Source organism: Myripristis murdjan, chromosome 4, assembly GCF_902150065.1.
Source record: "Myripristis murdjan chromosome 4, fMyrMur1.1, whole genome shotgun sequence".
Taxonomy (NCBI): Eukaryota; Metazoa; Chordata; class Actinopteri; order Holocentriformes; family Holocentridae; genus Myripristis; species Myripristis murdjan.
Genome location: NC_043983.1, coordinates 13,492,892 through 13,510,856, shown reverse-complemented (window position 1 = coordinate 13,510,856; position 17,965 = coordinate 13,492,892). Strand labels below are relative to the sequence as shown.

The window sequence follows — 17,965 nt, the reverse complement described above, 5'->3', positions numbered from 1 at the left end:
GATGCCATTATATACACATTTATTTTTGGCACAGAAATGAGGTACCCAACCTGTCTGTAAAGCTGCTCTCAACCTGCCACACTGTCAGTTTTCATTGTCATTAAAAAGGAAGCAATGCAGCAATGAAGCAAAAATAGACGATATTACAGTGAATGAAACCAAATAAAGAAAATTACATTGGAAAAACACAATCATCACATAGCTCAAAAGCATTTGCACTTCAGAAAATCAAATTTAAATAGAAACGTTATGACCTCTAAAGCCAATACTCAGTGACAAGAATAATTAAAGGATATCTTCAATTCCAAGAGAACCATTTCTATGAGAAAACAAACATTTTTCAGCCTATGCTAACTCAGTGATCCATATCCATCTATCTAAACAGTCTGAATGACTATGAGTAAACAACTCCATATTTCAGTGGAATTTCCTCAGAAATTCAGCCCAAGTCATGTTTTTACAATATCAGGGACTTAAGTAATTTCCTGGAATATATCAGGAAAAACCGTGTCTCATGTAACGTAAATAAATTTATTATGGATAGCTAGTATTTCAGCTCATGAGAAGGACTGGCAGGTGCCTGTTGTGTCCAGATCTATCGATTTCTACATGTCTAATAGCACCTGGTTTCACAGTGGATCAACTAGTGCATACTAGCTCTCAGCTTACTGGAGAGGAGAGAAAGGAATGACAGCAGTAGAGACACAAAAGTAGATAGTAAGTAGTCTACGGACACATACAAAGACAATTAATGTGGAAACAAACAAACACATATTCCCATCGAAACCATTAAATTTTATATTGTTGGTGAAATGTGAGCCATGTCCCTTTTTTATGTTGGCTTTCTTTGTTGTAAGCAGACTGTAAGATAGTAAGAATTAGGAGGTTGCAATGATAATAGGCATAAAAGAGACACTGCTTGTGAGTTCATTTCTTCCCAGTTGAGTTGTGTGTATCTTTAATTCTTGGACTGACAAACCTTTTGGTGGATGTTTAATGGTCTGGGTTATACCATTCAAACTGTATATAGAGAGACATGTGTGTTTTGAGACTGAGGCAAGACAGAAACCAAACAGAAAGAAAAGTGTGTGTCAGCAGGAGTGAGGTTGATGAGGAGGACGACTGGAGCCCTGCTACACTGGGCTGTGGTCAGGAGACGCGTGTGTGGCCGTCACGGTCACACACTCAGTCGCTGTGTCCTTGGTCCTGCGAAGGCCCATGTACAGCCTCTCGTCCAGGTTAGCAGTCAGTTTGTCTGTGAGCTCAGCTGTGATGGTCTGAGGGCCATAGCCCGAGGAGTCAGGGAGCTGAGGGGGCGAGCGCTCATCAGGGGCTCAGGAGGGACTCCGGGCTGTTTGCTGTCCTCCTGAGGAGGAGGAGGAGAACGGGACGCTTGGTTCTCCTCCTCTGTGACAATGCTTTTGTCTCCCTCACCTTTCGCCTTGACACCCTGCTTCCTCTCCTTCCCCCCGCCCTCAGTAGTCGTGGCCTCCATCTTTGGAGTTTCAGGAGTGCTGCCAGTCCCATCACTGGCCTCCTCGTCAGGCGCACTGACGATGCGTGGGAGCGTACTGTGGTAGCTTGTGTCCAGCGGGTAATTCACGCTGTCGCCTCGCCGCAGAGGGGTTCGCTGTCTCTCGAAAGAGGAGTGGTAGTGCCGGACACCGGGGTCACTCCACTGTTTGTGTCGCTGCCACTGCTTTCGAAGGTGGATACGGGATCGGTGCTTCCTCAACGGTGACTCCTGCTGGTCAAACTGAGGGTCATGGCGGAGAAACTCATGGAAGAGGGCGTCTGTCTTCTCATCTATGCTGTAATCTCGTCGGTGCAGTGTTGGGGGTTGGGGCGAAGGCTGCGCAGCCTCCCCTGGTTTGAACATCTGACCATATGGGGACCAGCCCAATGGACCAACACCTGTTTCTATGGGAGCTCCTCCACTGGCCCCTAACAACAGCTCATCTTCTGGCTCCTCCTCAAAGAGATGAGACTCGAAGCTCTCACCGATAGTGCCAGTTCGCCCTGCATTGGTGAAGTGGTGCCTTCGCTCGAGGGCTGTTCTGTCTTTAGGGCTGCCGCTGCCGCTGCTCCCAAACAGGCGAAGGTCCTCTGGGCCACGAGATGGAGCCTCTATTGACGCGTAGCCACTGTCCATCTGCAGCAGCTTACGGGTCCCGGATTCCCCATCGCTGGCCCCTCTCTCTGACTCTGTGCTGTCCTGCTTCCTCTTCTTTACCTCCTTCACCCCAAACCCCTCGTAAAGTGTCAAGCTCTTGTCTTCCTCTCCACCCTCCACTTCATCCCCCAAGTCTTGGGATGGGTAGCTGGGAAGCCCCCCTCTCTCTGTCTCCGTGCGTCCTCCCAGCGAACACACGCTGTCAGCATCACTGCAAACAGAGTTCCTGTCATTGTTGCTGCTCTGGTCGGAAGCGGCGTACTGTTCCAGTGATGCACGGAGGGTCCAGATGTCTCTATAAAGGGCCTGCGGGTCTTGGGAATCTAGGGGCTCCAAAGGGTCTGCACCCTCCTTTCTGGCCAGGCTCAGTGCTTCGTCCTGGGGATCAGGGGACAGGCCAATCACCCCTTGACCACCATGGCTGCAGCTGGGCTCCACCATCACCTCTACCTCTAACCTGTTATGTAGACACAGGCATGGAAAGAGGAAAGAGAGTGAAAGAAGGAGAGAAAATGGGAGAGGGAGAAACACACATTCACACATGCATGCATATAAAACAAAGGTCAGTTCCGGAGCAAGTACCCTCCTAAAGTATTTGTCTGAGCCATGGCTGTGTTCACAGTACAAGTGATTTTCATGACTTGGTATGGTTGTTGCATTTTCTTGAACCCAGCTGAATGGAAATGCCGTGTTATTCAACATTCCTAGAATTTCCCTCCTTCTGTGTTAAAAAAAAAAAAAAAGCTGACTTGAGTTATGTTTCCAGCAATAAATATAAAATATGAGCTAAAATTAACTGTTAGCTCAAGGCAGTTTTCAGGAAATTACATTTATTTCAAAAGAAACAAATATTTGCAAACATATGCAGGAAATGTGATTAAAAAAAAAAAGGTTTTGTTTTCATTCATGAATACCTCCATTAAAATGGAAATAAATTCCAGTGAAAATAAATTATTATTAAAGAAAACAGTTTGAGGGTTAGGGTTAGTGGTTATTTTTGTTAAAGACCACATTAAAAAAAAAAAAGTTTGGCAAACTCTACCGTGTCATAACTGAAACTTCAAACTATTCTGGACAGGATGACATCATCACACCACGTCAGCGATGGAATGGGCTGGATTCTTATGCCAGAAATAAGCTCTGTGTCCCAGTTCTCAACTCATTCCTCCAAAAATGCACTCTGGAAATCCCCTTCATGTGGCTAACAATCATGGGATTGGTTTTCCGGGAGCTCTTGTTTACAGTGATATTGCTATTACTTTAAGATCAGACCATGGTTAAATAGTATTTGCAAGTGCTCAAGTACTTGTTATGTCGTGCTCTCACCCATTTGGCACCTACGTGTGCCAAATGGGTGAGAGCACAATGTAGATCGTGCCAGAAAGAAAAGAAGAAGAAGAAAAAAAAAACAGGAAATTAGGTCAATATTCAAATTAATTTAGCATACTTCTCTGTGATATGTGGATATGTCATGTGAAATGTATTCCACATGACATCTCTGAATTGTCCTGACGGGCTTAAAGCAAAGACCTTGGAATTACTTGCAATTACTGCTTAAAACCAGGTCTGTTATAAATCCACACTGCAAAACGGTGGAGAACGGGAAACTTAGAGCTGCAGCCTACTGTATAAAGCAAAGCAATAGTGTAAATCATTACCATAAGTTTTTTTTTTTTTTTTTTTTAGTTAAATAAATTTTTTTTTAGTTAAATAAATGACAGCAAGCAAAGCAGTGGACAGGATGAATGGCAAGGGAATTAAAGATACCTGCCGAGGGAGGGGGGTGGTGTGGAGGGAGGTGACAGGAGGCGGGTGGAGGGCTGGCTGGGACAGAAGGTGATGTCTTGGGTGCGTGCGATGTACTGGATGAGGTCTATGTGATGTGCATCATTGTCATCCTGGTCCATGCTCTCGCTGGCGGCTCGCTGCCTCTGGAACTGCCTCCTCTTGGGCGAGCCTGGCACACACCGGACATGAGAAATGAATGGTCAATTATATAAGTCACGTTATTGTGTAACAAGAGGAAGCAGGCTGGGCTGAGGTGACATTTTTAATTCAGGGGATAGCTTCCAGCAACAGTCAAGATTTCAGAGGGGGATTTTATGATCTTTGCCGGTCCCTTGGTATGAAAGAGGAAAGGGGCTTGGGGAAAAGCAGGAAGGAGGGTGTGTGTGTGTGTATAGGATGGAGGGGATCGGCGGGAAGGCTTCTGTCAGGGGCTCAGATCGCCCTGGAAGGACCAAACTCTGCGTCACTGAGCCATCTGTTGTGAGTGTGTGAGAGTGTGAGAGTGTGTGTGTGTATGTGTGTGTGGGTATCCAGCTACTGACAGCCAAAAGGCCTCTCACAGTTGGTTGCTGGAGCCCCCTGCTTAACAATTGTCTGTTTACCAGGGAACAACACCAAAGACAGCAAACAGAAATAGAAATCCAACAAAGAAAGAAATTTAAATAATAATTTTCCATGATCACTACCAATATCAAACATGAAATGCTATACGTATTCAACCCAACCAATTTCTGATGCATTGGCAGATAGACTCTTAAAATAATGTGGCTGAAAATAATACACTGTGTACTGCTAAGGCTCCATTACCTCTGGTGTCCAGACTTGAGGCTCTCTGGCTGCTGTCCAGCTTCCACTTCTTGATTTTGAAGTAGGGACTGGCCCCCTCCAGACTGGCATGGCGCCGCAGCTTGGTGAAGAACTGCAGCATGGGCCCCTGGCTTCCTGCCGCACTACCACCAGGAGGGGCAACGCCCCCCACTGCTGCCCCTTCACCCACGCTAACACTGCTTGGACTGCCCCTGCCCGGGGGCCCCGCTCCCATCATCTCAATCTGAGGAGAGAACGATGCAGTCATAAAGAAAAACAGAAAAACCTGCTAGGACCAGTGGTGTGTGGATAATCTCCAGTGACAGCGCTGTTCCACAAGGTCTTTTTTGTTTACCCATCAACTACCATTCCTGTTGTCACTCCCTCAGGCTTTCTGACCCTCTAACCTCTTTAGAGATGGCTCACTGGTTGAGTGACTGTCTCGTTGGCCAACTGGCTGGCCTACTCACTGAGCGACTTGCAAATTATTCATCTACAAATAATTAACTCCACAAACTCCATGTTGACCTTGTACGTGGTTTCCCCTCTGTTTTCAAAACATGAGCTGCTGAATTTGATTTGTATGTGCACTCAGTTCCATGTCTAAGGCAAGTCTTTGCATCCATGTCTGTTTAATGAGTAGAATTTAAAGGAACAGTTCACCTAAAATACAAAAAAAAATATGGTCCCTGCTTACTCCTAGTGCAGTCTATCCATCCAGACACTTTGTTAGATAGTTAGACACGTGATTTGGTGAGGTTTCCAGTCTGTTGCAATCTGCCCACCGGCAAAATGTATCCATCTACTCCAAATTCATACTCCTTAGGGGCTGGCAGATACAGTTTGTCAGTGTTCTTCTGCAGCAAATAGTCCCCCTCTGTGGAGCTGTAGATTATTCTGGGATTTCTGTGTCATTGTTTTGGGAAAGAGGTATTGCTGTTGAGTTTCTCACATGTATTTTTTTGACAATTTGAAGTCCACAAGCGAATACCCCTCCAGCAACACTGTATTGGGGTGCTGGAAGACAGGAAAGATCACAGCAAACTTTAAACCTCACTGAATCTATTCACTATGTATATGGATAGACTGCACTAGGGGTAAATGGGAAAATATCTTTTCTTGTCTTTTGGATGAATGGTTCCTCCTCAATTTGCCTCCTGACATTCATTACTGCATAAAAATCACATGGTATGAGATATTTGGACTTCTATACCTCAACGTCGTAATTGTGTGACATAAATAAAAAGTTATAAGTAATGGCCTGATATTGTGACATGCAACACATCGTGGGTGGTAACTTACAGAGCTGGAGCTTGGCTCCTTGGTGCTGGGGGTTGAGGCGTTCTCGCTGAAGCTCGTGTCCACCACAGAATTGAAAGCGTCCCCGGGAAGGGCGGAACTAGGACTGGCACTCAGGCTCGTCAGTGCTGTTTGTGGCAGGGGGCACAGCATCGGCTGAACACAACAAAACACAAAAGCACAAACAATAGCACACATAAACTTTCACTTTTTTCTCAGCCTTTCAACCAGTTTCTTTAATCATTTGATGATGAAAATCCATGCTTTCAGAAATGCCCTGCTTGGTACAAGCACAGTTTACTGTTGGCCACTGAATAGCTCCTGTGGAAAAGTGATCGAAGAGAGAGATAGTTTGGATTTTTTTCCCCCATATAGTTGTACTTGTTGGTCGAGAGTGTAATCTATCCACAAAGTTTGGTCCACTAACTCCTTCCCTGATGCAAGAATGGGAGCTTCACTGGGAGTATACTGCTCCAAAATGAATAAAGTATCTAGAGTCCGCAAAACAACACGATTTTGAGAGGTGGCACAAAGCTTAAGGATTGACAAATTCTTCTGAAGGATGCATAACAACACATGTTTCACATCCAACACTCTTTTCAGCCCCCTGAGTTAATAATAGACCAAACTTTGTGGGTGTACAGTATTATACTCGCATAGAACAACAAATACCACTATGGGTAAAAATCCAAACTACCGCTTTAAGTATAAAATATCTAGGCTACATCTATTAACGAATATCAAGTTCAGATGCCCCCCTCCCCCCCTTCTGCCAGCCCAGCAGCAGTGATTAAGCACCTCACCTAAATGGGAAATCAATTCACATGGCCCGCTGAAATGAGCAGGCTGAAAGATCCATGATCCCCGTGTTTGGGGTACATTAAGTTGATAAATTTTCTTGTGCTGAGCCAAGTGATTGATGTTCTAATTGGCCCTTCATGACAAACGACACATCAGGACTAATAACAGGTCAGGTTTGTCACCTGGAAGATGGAAAGCGCTGACTTAGCGGCGGGGCGTGTTGCCATGGTAATGGTGTTCTCGGCTGATTCACACTCATGGATGGTGACTATCTTGAGGGCTGGCGGGGGGATGTGGAGGTGTGTGAGCCGGGCATTCTTCAGGTGGTGAAAGTCTCCTTCAGTCAGAGTGTACCTGAGGGTGAACAACAAAGGGTTAAATAAAAAAGAGGAATGCAACACACATACCTAAACCTAAACACACACACATCACACTGCTTATATTGCAACAGGCATGCAATTACAAAACGACAAATCCTTTCAAGACAAGCCCTGTAACTGGCATGCAACTCTTGATGTGCCCAAAGCCATTCAACTAGACTTTTCATATTTCTTTTTCTGAGCATAATTCATCATAAAAGCTTAGCCCTAAACAGTTAAGTGAAACAAATCTGAATTCAAGCCCGCAGCAGATACAGAATATTTCCTTCAGAGGCATTTGCATATCAGGCTTAGGTGGGATTCTTTGAGAAAAGTAGGCCACTGAGAAGTAATGAGAGATAGTGAGAGTCAGAGCTCTTTGTGTCCATAGCATACATAATGCATTCTTGAATTCATTCACTTAACCCTTAACTAACCACCATATCAGTGAGATATAGGCACAGCAAAACGGGGCCATTCTTTGATCTCTGTGGAAGAGGAATGGAGCTGGAAAGTCATGGAAAGTGATAGGAGTTGTGCACTGAATTGTACTGAAAAGTACGGAGATTTCGGATTTCTGTGAGCTTGCGTGTATTGTAATGTGTATTTACCTGCGCCCTTTCTCCTGGGTCTTTTTGCTGTGGTCAAAGAGCGCCGCCTCATTGAAAGAGACACGGCGTCCTGTGATGCCCGTGGACAGGAAGCGCTCGGTCTCCTGGTCATGAGAGCTGGCCACCGACAGGCAGTCCGACTCATCTACCCTGATGGTGATTTCTGCCCAGTGATAAAGGAGAAAGAGGCAGACAGACAGATTGGTCGACAGATAGATACATACAAGGAGAGTGAGAGTTTAGGAGACAGAAAGGCGGAGAGAGAGCGAGAGAGTGAGAGGTGGGAGTTATTCAAGGTAACTTAGAGTGTATGAATACAGACTATTCTTCAGGATTTCACATTTTTCACATATTTTATTGCGCACAAATATTGCTTTGCCCAAAGTTATGGGCAATGTTTAATATATTGAAATGTATTCTAGAATTACCATCGCTCAAGGAGCAATCTGTCCTAAGTCAACCCAGATATACATTCACAACTAACTGTATCGGCGCAGTCAAGCATTGCATGTTCAGACACTTTTCCAGAGAGTTTGTATGGTTATACGGCAAAATGCTGATTGAAAACAAAAAAAAAAAAAGCTTTTCAAAAGCAGCTTATTGCCAAGCTGTTGGTGCCTTTTAATAAATCGTTTTTACTGGAGATGGAGTGCATTCCCTGCTCTCAAAATTTTCAAAATGAACTCCAGGAATGGCAACAATGCTAAAACTAATTGGTTTGGGATCACAATATGATGATGGAAGTGATCATGCTTTTATGCTGACGAGATAAAAAAGAACATGCCTGCCTGTAGTATCCCTCCATCCCGTTACCTCCATTATTCCTCCATTATTCCTCCTTCTCATTCACTTTCCCCATTCTGCTTCTCTTTCTTTCCTTCGCCCACATCCTCCCTTCCTCCTCCCTTCCCTCCTCACCCATTTTTTTTCTCTCACCATGCGTGGGCTGAGACTCCTCCATGTAGGTGGTGTTGGTTTTCTCGGGGTCATCGCTGGCCCTGGGGCACACACAGAAACACTCAGATCAATGCTGTGACATGATTACCCGTGAAGTCTGTGGCTTTCATCTGTGGAGCCCTGCTGGTACAGGCGACCACATGGGCTACCATGGGACAAGGCCCTAAGATCATTCAGCGCTCATAAGGCACGCCTTCGCTTAGGTGCTGTTTGACTTTTCATCACAACCGGCTGACTCAACTGGACTTAAAGTACACATACAAGCAAACACCACAGAGATGTAGCTACGACAAGAAAGGGCAAGGCCAGTAGAACTACACAGTCACTACATAGTCCTTGCTTTTGTTGTCTGGCTGGATGGCTGTATAATCCATTGCCAGTAACTTGATAACCTTGAGGGCCAGGGGACTTCTTGAACTGATAAAGCATGGTGCTTTATTGGATTGCAAGTTTCCACTCATCATTTACAGGCACAAAGGAAGTGCAGTGTAATCATCTCCCTGTTTTGTAAAGCCATGCAAAGAGCTGCATTATTTTGTCTTTATTTTAACCTGGCAATTCAGTTTAGTGAAAAATTCCAGTTTACAGCTACAGCCTGTTACATGGCAAAAGGATCCACTGTGCATCTTAAATGTTGTGATTATCAGGACGACGCAGCCGCTCAGATCGCGGCAGAAAGAATCCTGATATCTCTGAAGGAGGAGAAACCTTCCACTGATATCGTCTTTAATTGTCGCTGATCCTCCACGCGTGCCTCTCAAATCCCACACCCAGAGTCTGCTCTATGAAGCAGGAGGAAGAAAGTGAAATCTCTTCCCCATCATTTCTCTCCATCTGATTCCTTTGTGCGGTGCAAAGAGTTGTGTGTGTAAGTGTGTGCATGAATGACTTGAGGGATTTCTCTGTCCACCCAGATCTGTGCTTCTTCTCTCTTTCATTTCCTCTGTGCCCCTTTCCTCCCTAGTGTGTGTGTGTGTGTGTGTATGTGTGTGTGTTCTCTGTGTGCACACATGGCTGGGTGAGACGCAAGATTAATCACCGCCGATGGCTGCTATGAAATCTCATTACACTCATCATTTGTACCAGTCTGCACGATTCTCCTCTGCTCTCCCCCGGCTAGCCTCGCCTTTTCCCGTCTCAGCCTGTGTGCACTCTCTGCTTATCTGGAACTAGCTGCTGTGTTCTCATATTCAAGTGTTGGTGACGACGCCTGCTGCTGTAGAAAAGGGACAAAGCATCTTGAGGGTATGTGTGTTACCGTTGAATGAACACAGATGAATCACAAATAAATGAGCATGAATATTGTATGCGTTTCCATCATGGTGTTTTCATAACAGAGCTGCGGGGGTCTCGACACACAAACAGCACAGCTCCATAGTGAGTTAGTGTGTCGTGCCATCCGGCTTCACCAATGCTTACACGATACTGTATTGGGTTACATCAGTAGGTCCTGCCACCTCCTGCGACCCAACGTTGTGTTACTGTAAAAACGCTGTAGGTTGCTCAGCAGTTCCCCGCGTTGCCTGTGTGTCTCTGAGTGACAGGACTGTGTGCGCACAAACTGCCAAAGTGAATAGCTTCGCCGCTTCTACATGAATTCAACTCAAGATGATTTCGAGATGCACTGGGTGGAGCAAACAGGAGCATACGAGTGGTTAGCTTCATTTGCAATTACAATGAGCCCTATTTACTGTGCAATTACATGCAGCGAGAGTGGAAACCAGTTTATCTCTAAATAAGTCGTTGAGTGTGAGCTCGGGAAGAGCAGTTTCTGTCAACAAACTGTGCACTTGAATATACGCACACAAGTGTGTTTACCTTCGTGCACCAAAAGCAAAACCCTCACACCTCTCTCATTAGCTCATATTTTATAACTCCTTTCCAAGCCCTTCTTTCTTGTGATCATGGAGTTTTCCTCTCGTGCTGCTGCGCTCATTGGCCTGGATAAGGGGGTTAGCTGAATGCCCCAAATGTAAGCGTAAAGGCACCTCACCTAGCATAGCGTCGCCCTTCCCTGCAGCAGCGACGACAGGCGATGAGGAGGACAAAGATGAAGATCAGTGTTCCCACCAGGAAGATGGAGAGGATCACCAGGAGAAGCACATAGCCATCTTGTTGCTCTGCAGCCTCGAATGGGGTCTGCTGACATACAGAGGGACGGGTATGGGAACATAGATAGATAGATAGATAGATAGATGGATAGATGGATAGAGGGGCCCAGGAAATATTGGTACTTTTTTCTGAACAACAAAGATAAAAAATAAATAAATAAAAAAAAATATCAGCACATTATTATGTGGTGAAGCCAGCCCAGCAGCTTCCCGTAATGCCTGCCAAGGTTGATACTTCTACAAGGATCTTAGAGTGCTCAGACTCCAGATCCTTGATATTCTCAGGTTTGTGCTTGTGGGCTGTCCTTTTCATATCAGCCCAAAGGTTTTCACTAGGTCTGCAGACTGAGATGTCCAAAACTGCAACCATTTCTGTGTTGATTTAGATGTATATTTGGGGTCTATCTATGGCCAAGGCAACCCTCTAGCAACCCGGTTTTGGACTAAAATATCCTGGCAGTAAGAGTCATTATTCCATTGATTTTAACACGAGGCTCAGCACCGCTTGCAGCGAAAACAGTCCCAAAGCATCAATGATCCACCACCATATTGTACTGCAGGTATCAGGTGCTTTTCCTTATATGGAATTGTCTTTTATCATCAAACATGCTGATTGTTTACATGGCCAAAAAGTTCAATTTGGTCTCATCTGACCAGAATACAAATTTTCCAATTGTTACTCCAATGATATTTGGCAAAGTACAGGCATCTAAGTTTCTAGGTTGCTGTCAATAAGCGCTTCTTTTGTGCGTTGTTGTATTTTCAAGTTCTTATGGGCTTTTTTAATATCTGTTACCTGTAATCTGTTTTATCTGTCATCTGTCTCCTCTGACTTTAAAGCTCACTGGTTTTCCCCCATGTAAAGAGATTTTACATATTTATACCACAGTGAAACAGGAAATGGTGCAAATGGTAAAAGACATCCATGCAGTTTGTCAGATGCCACTTTGTATGGTTTAGCTTTGAATATTCTATAGGCTGCAAGTAATTTGAGCCCCTTACTCAAAATGAATAAATTCTAAGAATACTTTTCTCTCAATGTAACTTTAATAGATTTTTCCCAACTGTTTTTTTGTTGCCTTTATGTAGACTTAGATTTTTATAATGCTGGCATTCCTACACCATGCAAATGCTTAATACATGTGCAGTAGGGGAGGTGCAAGACCTAATCCTGCTGAGTTGTATATAGTACTGCATGAGGTCTGAGGGATTTATAGCATAATACATCGCTGAACTATCATCTTGGCTTCAGCTGATGATTTCTGCAGTGTCTTTTCTCTGATATTTGAAACAGATGTGAGCGCAAAAAAAGGTGAGATGTACAAGGTTGACACTGCAGCAACGGTGAACCCACATACAAAGTGCATGCATATTCATAACTTCCCCTTTCCTCCAACACACACACACATAACATCATAGAACAGAAGTGTCAAATTATTGGCCTTGATTTTGCGCCAAGTAAGCTTTTTAGATCAGGTAACCTTTTATTTTTGATTCCGGGACACTCAAGATGACTCACGGGAGAAGTGAGGCTGGTGACTACACACTAAGGCAACGAAAATTTTAGATTAGGCTGTGAGGTGAAGAAAAAAGGAGATAAAGGTAAGGAAAGCAGGTGTGCTCAGTTCTAAGGTTAGATGTTAGGTACACTGGGCTTAGAGAACAAAAGAGACGGAGAGAGAGGGGAACAAAAACAAAAAAAAGCTTCCCACATGAACATCAAAAGCACTGTGGAAACTACTTTTAGCCAGGCTGCTGGTTGATTGTTCCCTCAATCCCTTTTTGAGCCGAGGGATTCAAGGGAGAGAAAGCTGGATGAAACACCTCCACTCTCTACACAACATTGCATTTTCTGTCATTTCATGCCTCACCTGTTACTTCTGACACAGTAGCCTATTCTAGCTCCCCCCAAACCTAGAAAATGTTGCTTCAGCGCAGAGACGCAAATATCACATTTTAGTAATAGGCTATAATAACAAGCAATCATGCTTGAAAGTGCAAAGTGCATTGAAAAATTCTGTGCTGCACATGAAAGTGAACTTGGCAGATACGAGAGGCTCTGAATCGGATGTCTGATTCGCGACATGATGTGCTGCCACGCCACATCAGCTGTAGCTTGGCCTTGAACAGCATGCTGTGCAGATGTATTACCTTCCCAATTACACCATGCAGCTTCAAGAGATTGATTTAGCCCCACTGGTTGGTGTGCGCTCATACAGTGAATCTATAAACGCCACAGTGCAATTAATCAATGAATGCCAGGGCTATTAACCTGTCTGTACCTTAGCCTCTCACAGGGGAGGACTGCAGTTGAGTGACTTAACCATACAAGGGGTGGGACAGATACTCTATAATACTTTGGGATGATAGCTGTAGACAGCAATATTCTGGTAATTTTGTATTTAGTTTCTTTTTTTTTTTTTTTTTTCCAGAGGAAGTCACTGAAATCTTTATATCTTTACATCTTTACTGAAACATACTCATGTATCCACAGAAACTTGCACGAAAAGGAGATGGAAATCTCATCAGTGAGAAATCTATGTCATCCAGTGCCAGTAAATATGTGTCAACATGCCAAAGAAGTATTTCTGTCAGTATTCCTTCAATCTGATAGTGTAAAATATTATGGAGCCACAACTGGACTATGATGGGTCAACAAAGACTTTGTGTTATTACAGCAGCTAGCTCTCAAAAGTCCAACACCAACATCATTCCCTATATCCCTTACAATCAATTAAATCATCACTGTTCATCTAGAAATATATAGTTTTTATTGGGTTTTTTCTGATCAATGTTTAGTTTTTTTTTCTTTTCTTCTTTTTTCCCCATTGCTCTCATTATGGAGGAGACATTACATAACAAAGTGAAGTAACTGAAATATTGTGCTGATATTGCATAACACAACTACATCTATTCACAAAGGTAAATTATAAATGTACATACATTTGCATACAAATAAAGACATGGAATTAAATACAAAATAAATGGTGAGTGCATAACACATAAAAGAAATTTGTACCCGGAAGCCCAGATAAGCTCAGTAGTGTGTTATAACTTCACCAAACTTTCAAAAAAAAAAAAAAAAAAGAACAAGTTCAATTGCAGTCAATTGTGAATCATTTTCTAACTTCCATTTAAATCTCCTGTACTCCAGATTATAATTTTACCTGCACCTCCTCATCCATCTTTTGACCCCCTCCCACATCCTGACCCGCCCACTCAGCGACCTGAGTTCTTAGTTTTTTTAAACTATAAACATATAATTGAATCTTATATAGTAATTATTTCTTTTTGTATCACCCTTCTTCCTTTCCTTTACCCTCTTTCTTCTCCATTTGATATCAATACAGGAGATACTGGGATGAATATATTGTGGCTTACCCAAATTTTAAGATACTGGTTAAATCTAAGAGTTAACCTGCCAACACTGAATTAGTAGTCACATGGAAAGTAATACATAAAACTGTGCATTATGCTATACAAATACAACAATGGCATAACTTGTGTCCATTGTAGCCATACATCCATAATCCCTACACAATGTACTTATACAATCTACAAAGTGGCTAGAATTGTGATTTCGCTTTTCCACTGCTAGAGCAAGAGCTTCCATTGTCTCAACCTTCATATGTAGCAAATACAGAAAATGTTATGTATTTTGATCCCTGAGTAGACTTCTTTGTGCCCATGTAGAGTTGTGGCTTTATGTGAGCTTGAAACTAGATAAATAAAAAGATGAATAGCGCCTTAAGGGTGGCAGGACAGACGTGGCATGATAACCAAGGGTACCATTAGACAACATAATACTTGAGATATTAAGATACATAATGTTGCAGTTGTGCTGAGTTGTGCTGCACGCTCTGAGGGTGAACGCGCACCAAGTGTTAATGAGCGCTAGACTCTGACGTCAGTTTGTAATTTCTCTGAGAGGGGAAATTAAAGCTGAGATTAGATCAGAGATTGAATTATTTCAGGTCCAGGTCAGGATGTTCTCTATTAACCAGTCAATCGGCCAGAAGAGAATAGAGGGGAAAGTATGGCTCTGTTAGTGAACTGGATTAACACACACAGGAAGTTTGAAAATAGCCCAGTGGTGAAAGGCAAGACTTACTGTGGAGTTTTCTGGTAGGATGTTCCAGACGGCAGACTCATTGCTCATGGTCCAAGCCAGCTAGAAAGTCCCCCTGAGAGATAACACACACACACACACACACACACACACACACATGCATGCAGAAAATGAAGGTTTCCCTACACTTGTTGGAAATATCTACTTGATCATCAAACCACAAAGACAAGCACAAACTGACTAATTTGGATGCCACAGCTGCAAGTCAATATTTTCGTCAGCAGATGCCTAGAAAGAGCGTAATAACTTCTGTGAATTCATAGAATCGGCGTCATCATTTCTGTATTATCTTATCAGGCATTAACATCTGGTCTGACATGCTGCCTTGAACATTTTAAAGCACACTGCAAAAATCAATGCAGCAAAAAAATCTAGCCTAACAACGTTTAATGCTTAACAGCCATGAAGGACTCCAAGTGAATGTGTGCCTGTGTGTGTGTGTGTGTGTGTGTGTGTGTGTGTGTGTGTGTGTGTGTGTGCGCGCGTGTGTGTGCGTGTGCGTGTGTTGAATCCCACAGAAGATGCAAATGTTAGCATCTCTCCTGTAAATTTTCATCCATAATTCCACATCAGCCTAGAGACTCTCTTATCTACCTCACACACACATACACACACACACACACCCCTACCACACACACATCAACACAAACAGAGAGAATATCATCCTTTTACTAAGCAGTGACTACAGCAGCTAAGCTCCACTACCGCCGCTACCACTGCTGCTATGCGTTCCCTCTTACAGATAGCCATTAATACTGCTACTACTGCACCAAACGCCCACACACACACACACACACACACACACACACACACACACACACACACACAGATGAACACCTCTACTCACCCAGCAGGGGAGAAGCAACATGCCAGCAGCAGCTCTCAGCACTCCTTGCCTGCCTGCCAGCGACTGCACCACATCCACTCAACTTCATTACCACAACCTGTAAGCTGCTGCCACTGCCTGCCTGCCTGCCAGCCTATCTCAGCCTCTGACTCTGTCTACCCTCCAAGGCTGAAAACTATTGCGGGAATGGTGCTCATCAGGCTGCGACCAGAATGCTTTCCATGCAGTAACACATCCTGCTTTGTAGTTTCTTACCCTGATGGAGGGCTGTGTGCAGCAGCTCTGGATGTGTGTGTGTGTGTGTGTATGTGTGTGTCTGGCCGTGACTCTGTTTCCTCAGCTCCCTTGCTGCATCCTCAGCCTTGCCTCTGCCACTTCTTCTCACCCAGCTGGCTGAACCTGAGCAGCAGTGTTCACTTCAGGGCTGGCCCAGTGGCCTAGGAGCAACAGGGCAGGGTTGCTGCATGTCTGGTGACAGAAGTAGTAGATGAAGAATGATGAAGAGTGATTCTTGAAGAATGTTTTGCATTTCAAAAGCCATGAGAAATACAAAACTACAACCAGATAAAACAGCTTATTACATTTAGCCAGGGATGGCTGTCTAATAATGCCATGCTCTTAGCTGTGTGGCATTAATAAAGGATTCAACCATGGAAAATCAGCCACCCCCTCATACAGTCATTAGTAAAAGTATGAATAGGTTCTACATATAGAAAGTCAACCGGTAGCTTAATCCTTTACTGGTAAGTGCTCGCTGCTGGCTTGGACGATTGCTCCCTCCCCAAGTTAAGTCACTGTATTTGAAAATGGCATAATGATTAATCATGTGCATGGAAATTGTTCTAGTAGCCTATTGATTAGTTGACTGAGCAGATGGTGAGGCACGAATCTTGCAGCTTTAAGGCTGATCTCCTGATTTTCTTAAAACAATGTTTCAGGTTACAGCAGCAACAGCATTCCTCGATCTCATGCGAGATGCATGTACGCTTAAAACGCACAAGTTTGCGGTGAATTTTTGTCGAATAGCCTTTTATTTATTGTCCCATTATTATCAGCTCACAGCACGATGCCTCGACTAGGACAAGTTCGCTTCGGACATCATAATAAGCTGTTTATTATAGGAGAAACGGGCCCGCCTAAGCAGTCATCCCGCATCTTACTGCTCTGTAGCCTGCTGCGATCATTTTTTTTTTCTCTCGCATCAAATAGTGAGCATCGGCTTTGGCTGTGGCAGCAGTTTCCTTGTGGATTTTTTAGACCATCTTTTGCAAGCAGTGCTAAAAATCACATCACATCTTCAACTTCACACGTGCAGTTTAGCTGAAAGTAAACCCTAAAAAAAATGAACGAAGCAGGCTTAACTCCACCGGGTGCCACAAGCTTAATAAATACACCGTCTTGATATTTCACAGGCGCTTATGATTTCCATCAGTGTGCAGTGACACCGACAGAAGGTAGCCTGCGATCTGAATGGGTTGCACAAACAATCATGCACGCATGCAGCGAAGATACACACTCACCTACTCAATTAACACGGTCCATATAAGGGTGAATGGGCAAAGCAAATGACATTAAACTCTCGCTGAACACTTTAATTTGGATGTTAAGGCTAAAAGTATTTATGAATGAAACCCCAATGCTTAAGACACACCCACCACTCAGTCAGAGACGCACCACGTGACGTAACGGGTGAGGTAAAGCCGAGTGACTGAAGGTGCTCCTCTCAAAACTGTCCTGATGCTGAGTCCTCACAGCCTAATCAAAGTTAGGGGAAGCCTCGCAGATTCTCCTCTATTAGTGAGGGAACGGTGTACAAATATTTATTTAATTACTTTTTACTTATATGCCATCTTTACCGCTCTTCTTTCCCTCACTGTTCTGTTTTATTGATTCATTTCACACTGCACGCTCAATTACAGGCTCAATTACGCTTGCAGGTGTGTAGTGTAGGTTATAGACTAGAAATAAAACCCGAGGGTGTATATTATGTCCCGTCACGACTATGATTATTGTAATTATTTTCTCTATCATAGGCAAGGCAAGTTTTGTATAGCACCTGCCAAACACAAGGCAATTCATAGGT

General features: G+C 43.8%; 1 protein-coding gene across 1 annotated transcript; it reads right to left on the bottom strand.

Annotated features, from left to right (window-relative positions):
* Positions 1-664: 664 nt before the first annotated feature.
* cbarpb (CACN subunit beta associated regulatory protein b) lies at positions 665-17,489 on the bottom strand. The gene is given in 12 exon segments (XM_030049434.1): positions 665-1,333; positions 1,336-2,630; positions 3,941-4,130; positions 4,769-5,012; positions 6,071-6,223; positions 7,051-7,222; positions 7,839-8,001; positions 8,775-8,836; positions 10,789-10,937; positions 15,018-15,090; positions 16,138-16,350; positions 17,403-17,489. Coding segments are annotated over 10 exon segments (2,676 nt in total). The 5' UTR covers positions 15,066-15,090; positions 16,138-16,350; positions 17,403-17,489; the 3' UTR covers positions 665-1,133.
* Between the last annotated feature and the right edge of the window lie 476 nt (positions 17,490-17,965).